Source organism: Pezoporus wallicus, unplaced genomic scaffold, assembly GCF_028554395.1.
Source record: "Pezoporus wallicus isolate ANWC-B61680 ecotype Strahan unplaced genomic scaffold, APGP_CSIRO_Pwel_v1 contig_8649, whole genome shotgun sequence".
NCBI classification, from domain to species: domain Eukaryota; kingdom Metazoa; phylum Chordata; class Aves; order Psittaciformes; family Psittacidae; genus Pezoporus; species Pezoporus wallicus.
Window position 1 is genome coordinate 1,058,140 of NW_026639134.1, and position 17,001 is coordinate 1,075,140.

The 17,001-nt window shown below is 51.3% G+C and overlaps 1 protein-coding gene and 1 long non-coding RNA gene across 3 annotated transcripts in view; both read right to left on the minus strand.

The window, feature by feature from the left end:
- BARX1 (BARX homeobox 1) overlaps positions 1-17,001 on the minus strand; it is a 21,871-nt gene continuing 4,870 nt past the window's right edge. The window contains exons 1-4 of one of the 2 annotated variants that reach the window (XM_057413758.1): positions 3,042-3,417; positions 1,078-1,366; positions 876-960; positions 1-553 (exon numbers count right to left, since the gene is read on the minus strand). In XM_057413758.1, coding sequence (XP_057269741.1) covers positions 389-553; positions 876-960; positions 1,078-1,366; positions 3,042-3,246 — 744 coding nt within the window. In that variant the 5' untranslated portion in view covers positions 3,247-3,417 and the 3' untranslated portion in view covers positions 1-388. Of the gene's footprint in view, positions 554-875; positions 961-1,077; positions 1,367-3,041; positions 3,418-17,001 lie in introns of those variants that run through there. The other variant, XM_057413759.1, reaches the window with a different exon arrangement.
- Positions 14,322-17,001, minus strand: part of LOC130601591 (uncharacterized) — a 3,114-nt gene continuing 434 nt past the window's right edge. Inside the window, exon 2 of the long non-coding RNA XR_008972709.1 lies at positions 14,322-15,072. This is a non-coding gene — a long non-coding RNA (uncharacterized LOC130601591). The remainder of the gene's footprint in view (positions 15,073-17,001) is intronic.

The following is a 17,001-nucleotide window of genomic DNA, read 5'->3' on the forward strand; positions in this document are numbered from 1 at the left end:
TCAGAGCAATAGTTCATAAAATACTTTATTGAAATAAAGTAAATATCTTCGCATTAATAAAACCGATCATAAAATGCAGTTTTCGAATAACTAGGGGCACCACAGGGTTTTAGACAGCGAGTAGGTGTGTCAGATGGGATCCAGTGTCCTCCGGGCCCTCGCACACAACACCGGCGGCCGTGGAGCAGCGCTCCGCGGGGGCGGAGAGGAGCGGCAGGGGTACCACCGGCCCAAACGCTCAGTTCACAGGAGGCCGAAGGCGACCGTCGCCATTAACTGGGGCAGCCCTTCGCCCCCGTCCCGCCGGTAAAGTGCGGGGCCGGGCGCGGGCTTTGCGGGCAGCGCCCGAGGGACGGCGGGGCCGTCGTGGGGCCCCAGGCCGTCACCCTCACTCCTCCTGGCTGACCTCGGCCGGCGAACCCAGGCTCTCGGGCGGCTTCTCGGCGTCCCGGGCTCGCTCCTGCTCCGAGAGCTGCTCGCTGCTGGGGATGGAGTTCTTCTTGGGGCGGCCCTTGGGCTTGGTGGGGGACTCCAGGCCTCCCCCCTGCAACACCTGCGGAGCGGGGATTGGGCAGAGGAGGGGGGAGGCACCCCGATAAAACCGTGCTGCCACCGTGAACACCCCTCTCTACCGTCTCCCGGAGCAAAGCACCGCGTCCGGGCAGCAGCCAGGGGAGCAGCCGAGGCTGCCGGCGCGGCTCCTCCGGGGGCCGAGCTGCAAGGCCGGGCAGGCCCGGACCGGGAAAGGGGTGTCCTTAAGACCGGTTTTTAGTATCATTATTAGTAGTAGTATCTTTTAGGCAGGGCTGTCCCGCAGAAGGACGAGCCCGCTGGGCGCGGTGCCGTGCTCAAAAGGGGCGGACTGGGGCACTTACTATTTTCTTCCATTTCATGCGCCTGTTCTGGTACCAGGTTTTCACCTGAAGCTGACTGAGCCCCAGCGATTCGGCCAGGTCTATTCTGCGGGCGAGAGAGAGGCAATGAGCCCCGGCAGCTTTGGTCTCGGCTGGCAGCCTTACTCTTTCTTCGGGAAAAACGGGCCCCCGTCTCGTCCCGCCCCCGTCCGCAGGGTCCTACCTGTCGGGCGTGGAGAGGTATTTCTGCTTCTCGAAGCGCTTCTCCAGCCCCATGAGCTGCAGCTCGGTGAAGACGGTGCGGCTGCGGCGGCCCTTTTTGGCTTTGCTGCCCGGCTCCGGGGGCCCCGGCTCCAGCTTGCCACGAAGGTGCAGCTCCAGCGGGAGATGAGGCGAGGCGGAGCCGCCCTGCAGCCCGGAGCCGGCCGCAAGCAGCGCCGAGCCCAGCCCCGAGCAGCCCAAAGGAGCCAGCGGAAACTTGAACACGGCGGCCGGCTCCGCCTTCAGCACCGCTGCGGGAGACAGGGAGTGTCAGGGTCGACAGCCCCCGGCCCGGCCTCCGCGGACCCCCGGGGCTGCAGGGTGCTCTCCTGCCCCGTGGATCCGAACCCTGACGGGAACCCGGCGTCCTTCTGCTTCCGCGGCAGCGAGCCCCCGAGGCCGGCGGGTGCGGGACCAGCGGCGGGGGTCGGGGCCTGCCCTGCCTGGGTCCCCGCTCTCCGCGGTGCAGGGTCACGCCATGCCCTCCAACCGGCAGTTTCTAATTAGAGAATGACTTGGGGGTTACAAGTGGAAACAGTTTAAATCCCCCGAAAGCTTCCCCCTCCAGTGCCACCAGCTGCCCACGGCGGCGGCGGGGCCCGGGTACGGGCCCGGGGTTCCCTCACGAGTACTCGTCAGGACATTTTCTACCGGGGAACAATTCTATACCTCTCCGTGAACCGCAGCCCCACGGTTTTCCCGTGTGGGCAGGGAGCAATTCCTAAGAATCCCAACGAGGAGGAGGATGCAGATAATCGCGGCCTCGGCCACGCAGCCATCCCGCAAGCCGGGGGACTGCTGCCTGGCCCGGCCCCGCTCCGCTCTCCCCGGCCCCGCTCCACCAACTGGCTGTGGCCCCGGAGCGAGCCCGGTGGCTTGGAAAGGCCTTTCCGAGGAGTCCGTGCGGGCTCCTTCCCCTCGGCCTAGGCTGAAACTGCCTCTTTCCCTTCTTACAGGACCCGATCCTGCTCCCGCTGAACCCAGGCCGTGAGGGCTATAGCGAACCTTGAATCGGCTCTAAAATTTCGGATCGTTCTGCCCATCTTAAAAAACATACTGATTTACAGAAATTCTAACGTCTTGCTGCGGGGATGACGCTTTCCCCTTTCCCTTTCAAAAGCAGAGCGAGAACTCGGGATCCTCCTATTCCGTTCTTTTCTACGGATAAAAAGCGATGTCTCCGCAGATAGAGATGGCTTGGGGAAAGGAGAACTTTTGCAATTGCACATTAAATGCTGGCATTAGAAATATATTAAATACTGGCGTTTAACAATAAAATAACTATTAGTTAATAAAATGCATTTGTCCTAGATACTGTATCAGACTGCATAGACCTCGCTGGCTCCCGCTTTAAATAAATATATATATAAATACTACATATTAATACTATAAAAGTATTACACAAAAGTACTATAAATATTTCTGCATTATATATAAATTGTCTGTTATATATTTAAGATATAAATTAATATATATGTCGGGTATCCAGCCAAATCTGTGTCTGCAGAGCAGCCCTACAGACACAGACCCCGCTGCGCAGGCTCCAGCAATTCACAATCCGAAAACACGTAGAAACACCCGCTCAACAACAACGTTCTCCCCGTGAAAGTCAAGGGCCACGCTCTGCAAGCGCCGTCGGAGCCTGCAGCCGCTCTCTTCGTGTCAGGCTCCCGGCTGGAGCCCCCGCGGCACGGCCGAGCGCCGGAGGGATGCACGCGGCCGGCAAAGCCCGGCAGGTATTTTTTAAGGCGAAATTCACGACTTTTTTCTTCCGGGAACCGGCGCTAAAACGCGCTCGAGTCCATCAGCGGGAAAAGCCTCCCCGCCTCGCCGCCCCGAGCCCGCAGCCGCTCCCCCCCCGGCCGCGGGAATCCCCGGGGCTCGGTGAGGACTTGGGGTCTCCCCCTGCTCCCCCCGCGCACGTACCGAGGTGATTGTGGTATGGCCGGGCGGAGAGCAGCGCCTGTACCCCGAACTTGAGCAGCTCCCCGGCCGGCGCGGCCCCTTTGGCCTCCGGGGGGTCGGTGAGAATCTCCTCGATCATGAAGCTGCGGTAGCGATGCGACCGGTGGTCGGGGAAGGCTTCAGCCGGGAAGTAGTGCGCGGCCCCCAGCTCCAGCGGGTGCTGCATCGTCGCCGCCGCCCCGGGATCGGGGCGGGGGGGAGCCGGGGCCACCCTAGCGCAGCCCCGCGGCCAGCAGCCGGGCAGCGGGGCGCCCCGCGGGGGCTCTGTCCATTGTCCCGCAGCCCCTACCCTGGCCCTGCGGGCCGGGCCTGGAGCGGCCCCCCCAGAGCGAGTGGCCCGGGAGCAGCGCGGCGGACCGGAGCCGTTACCGCCGCATGCACATGGGGCGCGGCACCGGGGAGCGTCTCTCCGCCCCGGGACGACGGGCAGCGGCCTATTATAACCGCCGGCCCCGGCGGGGCTGTCAGCGCTGCGGGGGGAGGGCGCGGGAGGGGCTGCGGAGGAAGGAAGGGGCCGGGGCGGGCGAGTACCTGGAAGCGAGAGGTTACAGCAGAGCATTTGATCCCCTGCCATATAAAGCAAATTATCCTCTCTGCCAGCCGCAGGAGAGCAGACACCCAAACAAGCCCTGGCCCCTTTGGAACGCAGCCCCGGCCCCTTTGGAGCGCAGCCCCGGCCCCATCCCCACCCCAGTCTCCAGCCCTAGTCCCGGCCTCATCCCCTTCCCAGCCCCCATTCCCGGCCGCATCCTCTGCCTTGTCCCATCCTCATCCCAGGCCCAGTCCCTATCCCTATCCTACCCTTATCCCCATCACAGTCCTCGCCCATGCTCCTTGACGGGGAGCCGTGGACACACGGAGCCCCCAGAGCACCTCCCCCCAACCTGGCCGCGCCTCCTGTCCTCAGGACCGGCTCCCCCCGGGGTCCAGCCCCGCGTGCCCGGCCGTGGACCCGCAAGTCCTCTTCGTCGGGGAAGGGCCTACCCCCTCGGCACCACCGGCGGCTCGGAGCCCCCGGGGCAGCCCCAGTGCTGTGGCCGGTGGGAACCCAGGGTCCGGAGGAGCTGGCGCAACCAAGGGGGAGGCGGGGGCCACGCCGCCGATCTGGGGTCGAGGCTGCCCGTCGAGGGAGCCCGGCCCGACGATCTCAGATACCGGCTCCCTCCGGGCCTCGGCCCAAACGCTGAGAACTACACGGAACTGATCAGGGAACGAAACAAAGCCCAGCACGAAGCGGAGCTTTCCCATAACTTTGACAGACTTTTCACGAATGTTTTGCTCTGTACAACGGGATTCGTTTAATTCGTCTTCAGCCCGTGTCACGCAAGACCGCAGATAATAAACAAGCCTTCCCTTCGTACTTCGTGCAAGATTTCTGCGCGAGTGTCCCAACGCTCGTGATCCCCGGTAGGAAATGTGGGCACTAACGGATTAGAAGGGAGATGATTCGGTGGAGCCCCCGGATCCCGGCCGGCGGGTTCCCGCCGCAGGGACAACTGCCAGGGGCCGGGGGCGGGTTTTGGCCGGGCTCGGCCCCCTCCCCACGGCGGGAGCGGCACCGGACACGCGGGTCCCACGGGATGTATCCCACGGTCTCAGCCCAGCCACGACAGAGCTGGCCCACGCAGGGGGACGGGCGTCGGGCTCATCCCCGGGAAGGGGGGGGAAGCTCAGCCTCGTCTTTTTGGTTTTCGACCCCCAAAAAAGGGATTTCGGCCGCTTTCGGCTCCCGCGGGGCTGGCGAGGATGCCGCCCGGCCCCGCTCCATAAGCAAGACGGGGCCGCCCCGGGCGCCCCGCACTCTGCCCCCTGTGAGCGTGGTCGCAGAGGGACGTATTCCCGGCCCCACGCTGCCCGCTGCGCTCCGTGGCCCCGTCCCTCAAGACGCAGAGGGGACCCACAGCCGCAGAGCCGCCGGTGCAGCCGGGAGCAGACCCGCAGGTCCTAGCAGCGGGGACCCCAGGGCCGGTAACTGTAGTTAAAGCGAGAAGGAAGAGATAACGGGGACGGGTTCAGGGAACGACGCAGGACACGAGGCCGTGCTGCTCGCTTGTTCACCTTATTTCAATGCTACTGCCTTGTCCTCTCAGCGGATCCACTCAACCCCCGCGTCCGACAGAAAAGAGGTGTTTCTTGAATTAATTTTTCTGTACTTCCACTGCCTTCCCAGATAACCTGTTCCATATGTTTACTGCAGCTTGGACGGAGCGGTTCCGCACGGATTTTCCTGGTTTCTCCGCGTTTCTCGAGTTCAGAAAGACGTCCCTTGTCTCCGTGGAACACGAAAGAACTGGATGCCACTCCACGGGCTCTTCCCGGCCGCCCGCAGCCCCAGCTCCTGCTTTTGTCTGCTCATCTTTTGTCTGTCTTCCCTATTTAGTTCACAAGGTATTTTCATGCCAAAGTGCTGATTTCTAATGGCCGAAGCAAAAAGGGCCTTTGGAGCGACTGTAATAAATAACGAGGAGTAAGTGAGAAGAATTTGCGCCGTATTCAAACGCACACAAATCCACATCGGATTGTTTAAACAACCTCACCTCCGAGACCAGCGCACTCAGAAACAAATGGCATGCATAGAATTAATTACCAGCTCCCTCCCACACCTTGGTTTTTTGTTTTTGTTTTTTTTTTTCTTTTAAATAAACCAAAACTCAATGATAATTGCAAATATTTAAACCTCATCCCCATCTCTGCGCTGGTCAGGCTCAGCGCGGTACAGAGCTGGTGCCATTTCCGACAGCAAGGGACTACCTGTGATCCTGTCAGGATTTACAATCTGGTGAAACATCAGCCCAGAGGTCGCTTGCGTGATGGGCACGGGCGGCCTGAGGATCCCCTCCCTAAACAGCCCCGGGAGCGGCTATATATATATATATATACACACAATAAAAAAAAAAAACCAAAACTTTATGCAAAAAGCTCATATTGTAAGATTTTGATGCCGCACTGTGAGAAAGGGTGAACTCCCTCGCCCGCTGCACTCACAGTCGATAAACTCGTTGCAAAGCAAATCCTATAGTTACAAGTCCATCGGTCGATGGCTTTTTAACCGTGACTCTTACAGTGTCCACAGCATTTGCTTCATGCCCCGAGCTCCCACCGAGCACCTGAGGCCGACCTGTCTCATGGATCGAACCGTGAGCATCACCCACCCGCTCCTTCGGAAACAGCAGCATTTAGGAGGGAAAGTTCTGCAAAATAAGCGGGGTTTTAAGGAGTAACGGGATCAACAAGCGGCAGGCCCCACTTTTTATACACTTTCTCCACACCCCCCCTCCCCAACAACTAGAAGGGGATCCCTTTGAAAAAAAATGCTCCTCATTTACTGACTTAGTGTCGTGGTTTTGTATTTGTTTTCTTGCACCAGAAACAGATTTTAGGTGACAAACCCACATCGTTTCTAGAGTTGTTTAATTTTGTACAGATGCACGTAACCAGTTTCAGAATGATCAGAATTTATCGCTTTACGAGGATCTTCAAATCTTTGCTTTATTTAAAAGCTGAACGCATTTTTATAGGCTTCTTTCGCTTTTACACTTCCGATACCTCGATAGAGGTCTCTGTTTCAACGGGACAACATAGAAGAGGATGGCTGTTCAGCAGGAGAAGATTTTGCTGTGAAGAAGGGACCTAGTTCGTGCAGTGATTTGGATTTCCTCGCTGGGGTCGGAGCTCCTTTGCTCCGCTGGTTGATCACCGCTCCGACGGGAAGAAGGGTTCTCCTGAGGTCCGCACATGCCGGACCCTCGGTTAGGTTCTGCCGGTGTTCTCCTAAAGCGGAGAGCACCGGAAGGTAGCTCCCGGGAACGGTCCCGCCGCTCTCCCGAGTTCCCAGCCCGAGCTCCGCTCGGGGCTCTCACCGCGACGTCTGGGCGCTCTCCCCTCCACCTCCGGCCGCGGGGAGCCGGTCACGGAGCCCGGCGGGACCTGGGGAGACCGGGGCTGCGGAACCGGGGGTGACCCTCGGGGCACTGCGGAACAGCACCCGCTTCCCCGCGGCTGGAGGGTGCCCTGGGGGATCACAGCGATACAGACCCCCCTTCTCCCGGCACTTCGTATTCAGGAAATCCACAAAGTGGTACGAGGAGAGTGGAAAACGTGACATCACGGGCTAATTGGGAAGGAGCATTAGGGCTCAGGGAATAGCTCAGTCCTGAGTAACAGATTATGCTTAATGGCTGAGTAAACGCACCATCAGCATTTAAACACGTATCCCTCTAAAAATGATTTTCTGCAAACACCTGGCCTCATCTGACAGCTTCGCTATTTAGTTACTTTTGTAAGTCACGTTTAGAGGATGCAATTAGGTCTGAGCCAGGGCTGCGGTGAGCTGCACCCCGGCCCCTTCATTCCCCGCCCCAGGAGGTGCATCACCCGTCTGCTGCTCCACACACTCCAACACGGACCATGTGCCCACCATTGCTCCCACAGATATACAAGCATAAGGAAACCAACCCTATAACTACGGATCGAATACATGTAATTTATATCGGTAGAACGGCCGGCAAAGCCGGCCGGCACCATCTTCATCCCCACCAGTCTCTAGGGAAACCTCACACCAGGTGTCACACTCTGCTGCCCAGTGTCACCATGCACCCATCCAGTCGACTGTAGCACCCTTTCCCTGGCACCATCTTATTTTGCAGAACATCAGAAGAGCACAAACAGTGAGCAAGACCCACACTGCGGACCCCCGCATTTAGTTCACAGACAAGGGATGCAGTGCTTGGGAACACAAACCAGTAACTAGCCACAAACGTGACTGGATTGTCGTTTGGACAGTATTCCTTGTGACAGCCTTTCCTCTGTGAACTGATTTCTAGTTATGAAGAGACCCCTAAGTTCTGAGGCTCCTTTACCAGCACTGCTATGAGCACAGTGGCTGCAGCCCCCAAGAACAGCAATGGATTAGTTAAATTAGATTTTGGCTTATCGACAGTGTCTATAAGCATCCTTCTCCACCCAGAGCTGCTATCAGGGAGCAGTGGGGTGGCACGCACAGTCCTCGAACTCCAGTCAGTGCTCAGCATAAATCCCAGGCTTCACATCAAAACTGACCTTGCACGGCGTGGCTGCAACTGGCGTACTGGATGTGGAGCTGAGCACGGACACTGCAGGCAATAAATGCGTTTTGCAAATGACAGGAGTTACATACATATATACATATATATGTAAGTTAAACAGGGGTGCATTAGTTCAGTAAATAAGCAATCTGAAACAGCACCTATGTCTGCACTATCCATCGCTAGACGCTAAAGGAGTTTCAGGTAGAAAAAGCCGAACTGCCCTTATCACTCTTGTACTGGCTGGAATTTAAGCAAGCTCTACATCTGCTGCACAGTTAAGGATGCCCTTAACGATACCACATTAGCCCCGTGGCCATAAACACTTCAGTGTGTGCTGAGGTTATTCGCTGCGTGTACTGTCGGCTGACTGGAATAGGACTGTTTATAGTTCATAAAATTAAGTTAATGACTACATCTGTGCAGAGCTGGGGCCTTCAGGTTTTAAAAGTGGAGAAACAGACTAAAATCCCTGCGTTCTTTGGTTTTATAGTCAGCCTCCAGCCAGCTTTGTTTCCCAGTTCTCGGGTGCGGTCAGAGCTGGACAGTTTGGGTTTATAGATCAGCAGGGAGACGTTGAAGACATTTAACACAATAAGGGCTAACTGAAACATTTGATTTAAAAATACAGGATGTTTTGTACACATTAAAATCGTATTAAACCTGACGTCCCAGTCTCTCACAAGCACCACTACAGCAAGTTAAAATCCCCTAAGTTAGAGAGCTGATTTTAGCTTTTGTTAAATGCCAAACAATATAAAACGAAGAGGTGATGAAGGGCTCCTTCCTTGTGAGTTGATTTCTTACACACACTTGATCCGTACGTGTATCTTGTTTTAAAATATAGGCACAAAAACAAAGTGCCCCTACAGCAGGGATTAGGGACAGAATCTCTTCTCATTCCTATAGAAACTAACGGTCCTGGCACAGGAGAGGGGTCTGGAGCCTGGGCTCACCAAAAGGACAATCACACAGATCCAAAACACTTCAGAAAACTGTTCTAAAACTGAACAATCGGATGTCTGAAATCTCCTAAATGGCTTCTAATCGAAGAAGTTTCCCTTTGTGATACAGACTGCAGAGGGCAGTTAGATACCTGGGTTCCAGACACGAAACACTCTGAAACAGAGTATCATTTACCACACCGGGACAGAATTTCTTCTTTTCTTCTAAATAAAAGTGCACCACGCAGATGAGGATTTCTGTATGCTGTTTGTGTTCCTAGGACTCTTTACCAGTTTTAATCTCCATAGTATGGGTGAGATTCAATGGATTCTTAAAACCCCGTTGTAGGACTCTTAGTTGTAACCTAGTAGATGAGGTTAAACATTCAATAACGGTACTTGTGCTCAGTGTGACGGATGCAGGTGATGGGGCAGGGACCTGCTCTCCTCAGTTCATCTGAGTGGGGAGCCATAAAGAAACACGGATGCCTGGTGCTGATGTGCTGAATTTAACCAAACGGAGCCCCCAGGTTTGGTCCTGAACCAGCTGGCACTGGGGGCAGCTGTCCCTGGTTCCATGAGAGCAGGATCTGGGTTTGAGGGAACCCGATTTTCATGGGAGCTGACAGGAAGGCAGTAGCACTGGTTTGCAGGTGTATGCACTTGGGCTCACAGCCTGGTTTTCAGGCCATTTCTTACTGCAGGGAGCTCCCTAACACCCAGGAGAACACCCCTGATGCTGAGCTCCAACCTGTGTGAAGATCCTGAGCATCCTCTGTATAACTCCTCAGGTCAGGGCTTTGCTTAGTGTACTCTGCTCTGAAACCAACCCAGGACACAGATCACTGCAAGTGAAATCAAGACTCCAGCTCGGGTCCTGCGCCCTGCAGTGACCCTCCCCAGCTCACACCATTGGCTGTCCTTGAACACAGACACACTGCACTGTGATACTTATGTCTATGAAAAATCTGTCCTATGCGTTCACCTAAGCCTGAGATGGAAGAGGGAAAGGGAAATTTTTTCTACAGTCATCAACTTCTGCCTCCTGTATCCCATTTCATAGAATCATAGAATCACGGAATGGTCTGGGTTGGAAAGGACCTTAAAGCTCATCCAGTCCCAACCCCCTGCCATGGGCAGGGACACCTTTCACTAGGGAAGATTGCTCCATGCCCCTGTGTCCAACCTGGCCTCGGGGCAGCCACAGCTTCTCTGGGCAAACTGTGCCAGTGCCTCACCACCCTCACAGGGAAGAGCTTCTTCTTTCTATCTAACCTGAACTTCCCCTGTTTCAGTTTAAACCCATCACCCCTTGTCCTATCGCTACAGTCCTTGATGAAGAGTCCCTCATTCTTGTAGCCCCCTTCAGATATTAGAGTTCAATATGGTTTTCTTACTGCTATTCACGGACCAGTCTAATTTAGAATGAAGCAAGGTATTAGGAAGGTCATACCTTAATGAAAAACTTTAAAAGAAGCCATGTTAATAGAGACCAATCTTTACACAGAAAACTCCCCTCGAAGGCTGAGATTTTAAGAGATTTTCATCATTCATGCAAAGGGAACTACCTGTATGCAGACCGCCCGAGGTCCCGGCGGGTGGGCGCAGCTCGGCTCCTCCTGCAGCGTTTTCACGTTCCCGGGGCCGGGCGGGCGGCTGCTCCAGACACCCGGCGGGAGCAGCCGGGGCGCGGGGGCCCTCTGCCGGCACCGGCGTCATCGCGGGACCGTCCCAGGGCTCTGCGCTGGCTCCGGGGCCGTCTGGCTCCGGGAAGACCCGGCTCCCACCGCAGCCTCGCCCCTGCAGCCCGGGAGCCGGGCGGCCGAGCTCCGGGTTAGTGCGTTCTGTTATGCACAAGCTGTGAACAATCACTCACCCTGCAACGGAAACATCTGCAAAGGAAGCTGTAGAATAGAGAGAATATTCATAGAATCACAGAAACAACTTTGAGATCATCGAGTCCAACCGTTCCACCAGCACAGCCAAGTCCACCACTAACCCACGTCACAGAGGACAAAAGAAAGAGGGACTGGCTTAGCCTTTAGTGACTAAATATTAGTGTAATAGGGGGATTCATGGAAGAGCAAACCTGAAGTGACAGCCTTTTGCCAGCAAAGGGAGCGCAGCAACAACAGCTGCTGAAGGTTTGGCCTCAAAGCCACACAGCAGGGCAGCAGCAGGCCCTTTTTGTCCCCATTTCTACTGCCTTTTTTTACACACTGGTACACTTCTGGAGAGCCAGAGTAGCCTACAGCCTCCCAGCTGCTGGTGCTTGTTTCTTAGGCCACAGCATCAAACACCAGCATCAACAGGAAACAAGTGCAGACACTCAGTATTAAAGACAGATTCAGCAGTACAGTACTATTAATGCAAATCTGTCCATTAGTTTTAACAAGAGCCCTTTGCTTACTCAGAAGAATCAGATTCAGACCATGTTTATTCCCCTTACATCCCAAATAAAGTTCCAGCTAATGTTTTTTTTTTCGTTATATCACAGGATTTTGATACAGAAAGGTAAAGTTCCACTTAACGTATTTCAATGAATGGCAACATGAGTACAGAAAAGCTGTGATTTTAACAATGACAGTAAATAATACGAATCATTATTGCCAAGAAGGTTTTGCATGTAACTGGCAATACCAATGCATCAGCACATCCAACAGCCAAGGCACTGGCTCCTGTGGGTCATCAACAGCCTTTGAGACACAGCATGTAAGTACCTGCACACTCCTGCTCAGTCACGGAGACTGTGCCCAACGACCCTGAAAGCTCCCACATCTCATCCTGTGACTGAGCAATGCCTTCCAGCACATACAGTGAGCTAAGATTAATGGTAGAGACATACGACAACCCTATGTCTTTTCATGATGTCACCCCTGCCACCCTGCCTTTGGAAGAGCAACAGCTCAGCTGAAGGACAGAATTCCCCTTCCAACACCCCACAGCAACAGAGCATTGCATGAACATCAGCTGCACTGTACTCTAGGCTGCTCACACCAAGCTGCTCAACACAAACCAAACAGGAGAGAAACCCAGGACTAAGTGCTGTAGAAGTGAATCATCCTACAGCCCTTTTTGGGTCTTTTAAACTATGTCCAAATTTCTCTGATCTTCTTTCAGCACGCTTGCTGGTGATGCTCTGCTGAGGGACCAGACTGGTAACTCATGAGTGGAAACTCAGGATTAGCTTTTCTCTCTGGAGGACTTTTTGAATGACTGGCTTTTGAGTCCTAAATGATAGCAATCCTCTAACAAGTTATGGAAGAGCCTTTGAGCTTGACATTTTTATAAACACCAACCTTTTTATCCTCAGTGTTTGTTGTTTAAGGAAATCCCTTCTAGTTCTTACGCATGTATAACATATAAAACAATTGAATTAATACCATATGAGGGTAAAGGGGTGAAATATCACATCTACAGCCAAAATAGTTCAGAAAAACTGTACAGCTGAGCTTTAAGATTGCCTACAGTGACTTTATATTTTGTTTAGACATTGGTGTTAATACTTCATACAGATTATGTGCAGTACAGATTACAATACATGCTGTGTGCTGTATAATTTATTAACTATTAAATGCAATTCTTATGTTTTACAGTTGTGAGTTATATCTAAACAATCTAAACTACCAGCAAATGAAGATTTCTGTTATTCTTTTCTTTTTCTTTCTGGATTAAACTGTTTTGTAGGGCAGGGCGTAGATGGACCCAAAGCCAAATACTCACACACTCACCATCAGCAAGCTGAGAGCTCACATTTAAATATCTTTTATATTCTGCACATGTATAAGCTGCACTGGTGAAGTTCCAAAGGAGGGATTATCTGTCTAGTTTTCTGCTGTGCATGAAAAGACTTTGGCAACTGGGGTAAAGAAGGCAGCAGGGATACCCTTCTGCTTCCTTGGAACTAGAGGGATGCCAGAGGAAGGGCTAATGGCTGTTTGACACAGAATAGAATAGTGTCAGTCTTATAATGAACTGCCCTCAAAACTAGTGTTGTAGCTTCTTGACCTTGCTCAGTGAGACCCCAAAATACCTGTGACAGCATGGAGCTACAGGCAGGCCTAGATGCAATGCTGAGTCTCTCCAGCTTGCAGGCCATGCAGAACTCCATGCAGGTAAGGAGAGCTGCTGCTACTGTGCCTGAGCTGTGAGATCAGAGCCCCTTTGCTGTGTCTGTGCAAGCAGCGGGCAGTGTGTGAGTGAAAACCAGGAGAGGCATCTGGGAAGAACATAAGGAAATAGCTGTGCCAGTAATTAGGGGAAGGAGGAAAGGATCTATTAATAAAGATTAACCTACTAACACTGGTTTCCTTGGTTCCCTATGTAGTCAGTGGAGATTCTCATGTGCAACCTGTTAACTCGGGTAACTGTCCTCCTAGAACTCAAACACTGTCATTTTGAATGCTAGGCTCTGTCTCCCCTTAGCAGGGACACCCATAACTTAGCAATCCTGGGGTAATGACTGGACCTGATGATTTTAAAGGTCTTTTCCAACCTGGTTGATTCTAGCAGGTTGATTCTAAGACTAGCAGATCCCAGTCAGAGATGCTGCAGTGCAATGAGATTTAGAAACACTTTTACTTGCAGGCAGCTGAAGAGTAGCATGTATCAAGTCAAGAAGTCTTGCAGTTCCCTCATCTCAGTTCTCATCTGTAAATACTACCTGATGCTAGACTGCCCCAGACAGTTTTGCAGGGAAACGCCTGCAAAACATTTTAGTTTATGGCCAGTATAACCACAACCTTTCTGTCAGCCTGTTCTGTCTGCTTTGCACCAAGGAGACCATGAACGTGGGCTGAGGGTCTCCATCAAAGATGTTCAAATGATACTAAAAAGCTGCGCTATTTTACTCAAGAATGAGTGATATTTGTCACTCCCATGCCTGGAGTTTACACAGCAGCATTTAAGTGAACAGCTTTACAGGGGAGAAAGGAGGAACCCAAATAAGGAATAAACCTGGAAATCCTGAGGAACTAACAAGGTGAGATTATCACCCTCCAGGTATGTTGGCAACAGTGGTGAACACACTCCTCCTCCAGCTGCAGGCAGCTGCTGAGGTAGCCAGCCACTACCTCCTACCCTGCTTATAGCTCACTCATCTATCGTCAGGACTCAGGGAAAAAACAAGTCTTGGCCAGATCAGGCTCTTATTCCTCATGGATACTCAGCATCTGGGGCTCTATCCAGCAGCTGAATCACCATAAGGACTTTGGCAAATTACACTTTTCAATAAATTGTATTTCACTTTGACACGTTTTATTGTTTACAAGGTTTACTTGGGAGATGAAACAAAAGTTAATTACATCAACCGATACGTCAAGAAAATGGATTGATTTGATATCCCCTCCAGATGGGCTTCCTTTGCGTGGCAGTGTGCATACCACATCTGAAAGAAGGGAGACAGGATATGTTAGGAAGGCACATTTGAGCCATCAGACTGACACTTCTTTATTACAGTGTATTTATTTTTTATCATGTGCTTTGACAGAAGTCTCATAAAGTGTTATGCTCCTTCTGTAGGGTCAAAGTCTTGCGACCTTCCATGATTTTAGAGAGAAGGAACATAATTTTAGAGGGCATGTTTATTATTTCTGTAAACAGTCTGTTTTCCATGCCAAGAGAACAGTTTTTCTGTACGTACTTGGATGACAGCTCAACTCTACTGGCTCACTTTCCTGAGCAAGTCTTGCCTGCCAAATGTTTTTGATCATAGTCTGGCAAACAAAACAGTATTAATAGTAGAGCTGAACAAATGATCTCCAGAAAACTGATTTTTTTTTTTAAACTCTTTTTTATTGCTTCCATAATATCCACAAATCAAATGCAGTTTCCTTGAGTTCAATCACAATTTTAAAGCACCCTATTTCTTATAAAAAACAAAATAACTCAACTTTGTGGGATCAGAAAAGCCACTTACAGTTAGTTGTAGCAAAGCAGGTTCATCATATGATGTTGCTTATGTCCTTGCAGAACCAAGTGTCCATGCTGCTCCAGCACGAATGCTTGTCAGTTTAAACTCTGGGCAGACAGTGTCCAAATGTGCTTTTACTGACACAAATGTTCATGGATGGTAGACAAGACCACAGCCTAAACAATTTCTGCTAAGTGCGCTGAGGTAACCTCTTTTCCTCTCAAAAGGTGAAGCTGTATTTCAGATACACCTTTCTGAATGTCCTGCCTTCATGCAGGATCTGATGCTCTGTTAAATGAGGATATTGTACAATGTATGTGCCTAGTCTTTGTTCTCTGATGGTCTTACCCCCGAGGATGCTGTGAGCTTGAAGTAAATTGACCCCTTGCCTAATGGCTCTTGATGGGTTTTTGAGGAGCATAAAGCTCACAAAATCCCCCACCCCCCCTTATGCCAAGAAAGACAGAATTACAGTAAGTATGTTTGACTGTTATTTGTAGAACAGTCTTGTGGAAACCAGCATAGATGAACGCAGACCAGCTTTAAGATACGATGGCAATATCGATGGCACTGAGCTAGACCACGTCCTGTTCTACTCCTGTACTTGCATGGTAAACAGTGTAAGAGGGATGAAGAATCTGAGGGATGAAGAATCTGTCTCATTACCCCCTTCACAACCATATAGTTTCCTCTTCTAGGGAGGGTTTATTCAGAGACTTGGATAGGACTTAATGAAAATCCTAACAAAACATATCATGTAAAATACCAGGCAGCTGAGGCTGGAACAACCCTGCTTCTGAGGCAATTTGTGATGCTGAGGCTGGAACAACCCTGCTTCTGAGGCAATTTGTGATGCTGAGGCTGGAACAACCCTGCTTCTGAAGCAATTTGTGATGCTGAGACTGGAACAACCCTGCTTCTGAAGCAATTTGTGATGCTGAGGCTGGAACAACCCTGCTTCTGAGGCAATTTGTGATGCAGCTCTCCAGCAGTATTTCTATACCTACCAAAAGCTGTCCCCTTACCTCTAGACACCAGCTGCAGGCGTAGCAATGAATTCCTATGAATACTTGCAAGTCTGTGTCAAAGTCTAACCCATCCACTGTCTCTTTGGGTTTTGTTCAGTGCTTTAATGGTCAGAAACCACATGACTTCACTTCTGCAGCTCACTTTTCCTGATCTACATTTTCTGCCTTCACCCTACAGCAATCGTGTGGCAGGTCATTCTGATTTAGCAACCACGGGATTCACACAGCCTGACTCTGCTTCATGGCCATTTCAGGTGTTTTGTTAAAATTAATTCATACTTCTCCGTCCTTGTTCTTTCTGTCCCAACAAAAAAAAAAAAAACAACCAAAAAAAACCAAAACAAAAAACAAACAAAACCCAAACCCAACCCAAAAGCCAAACTCACTACTTCAGTCCTCCTTCTTTCAGCATCTCCCTTGGGAAGCAGCTATTCCATTCTTCATGTTCTCGTGTGATGGTAAGAGAACTACTATTTAGTTAATAATTGTTTTCAATCTGAGATACAGACAATATCCATTCTGACAGAAAATTAGCTGCATGCAATTGGCCTTAGCAGCCATTGAGTTCACTATTTTGTACAGATATGATTCTGAATTTGTACTCAGCATCACAGGGGAGCTGGCATTTACTACCTCTAGGTCAGAAACATCAGTCCAGCCTAATACAGAAAACGCTGAAAATCCCCTTCAATTGTAGACTTATGATATGGAAACAAACAAAAAACCAAACCAAAAACAAAAAAGAGAAAAACCGTAGACTGATAAGTTTTAACCACTGAAAAAATTACCACTAGAATTACAACCAGAATGAACCACATCTCACTTCAGATATTTCTTACTAATGCTCAAGGCAGACTGGTAAGAGTGTATGGTTTAAATTAGCTCCCTGCAAACTTACAGCTGCTATGTTATCCTGTGGAAATTTATTTTCCCCGATTGTGGCTCATATTAATTTGCAGCTCTAGAGCTGCGTGT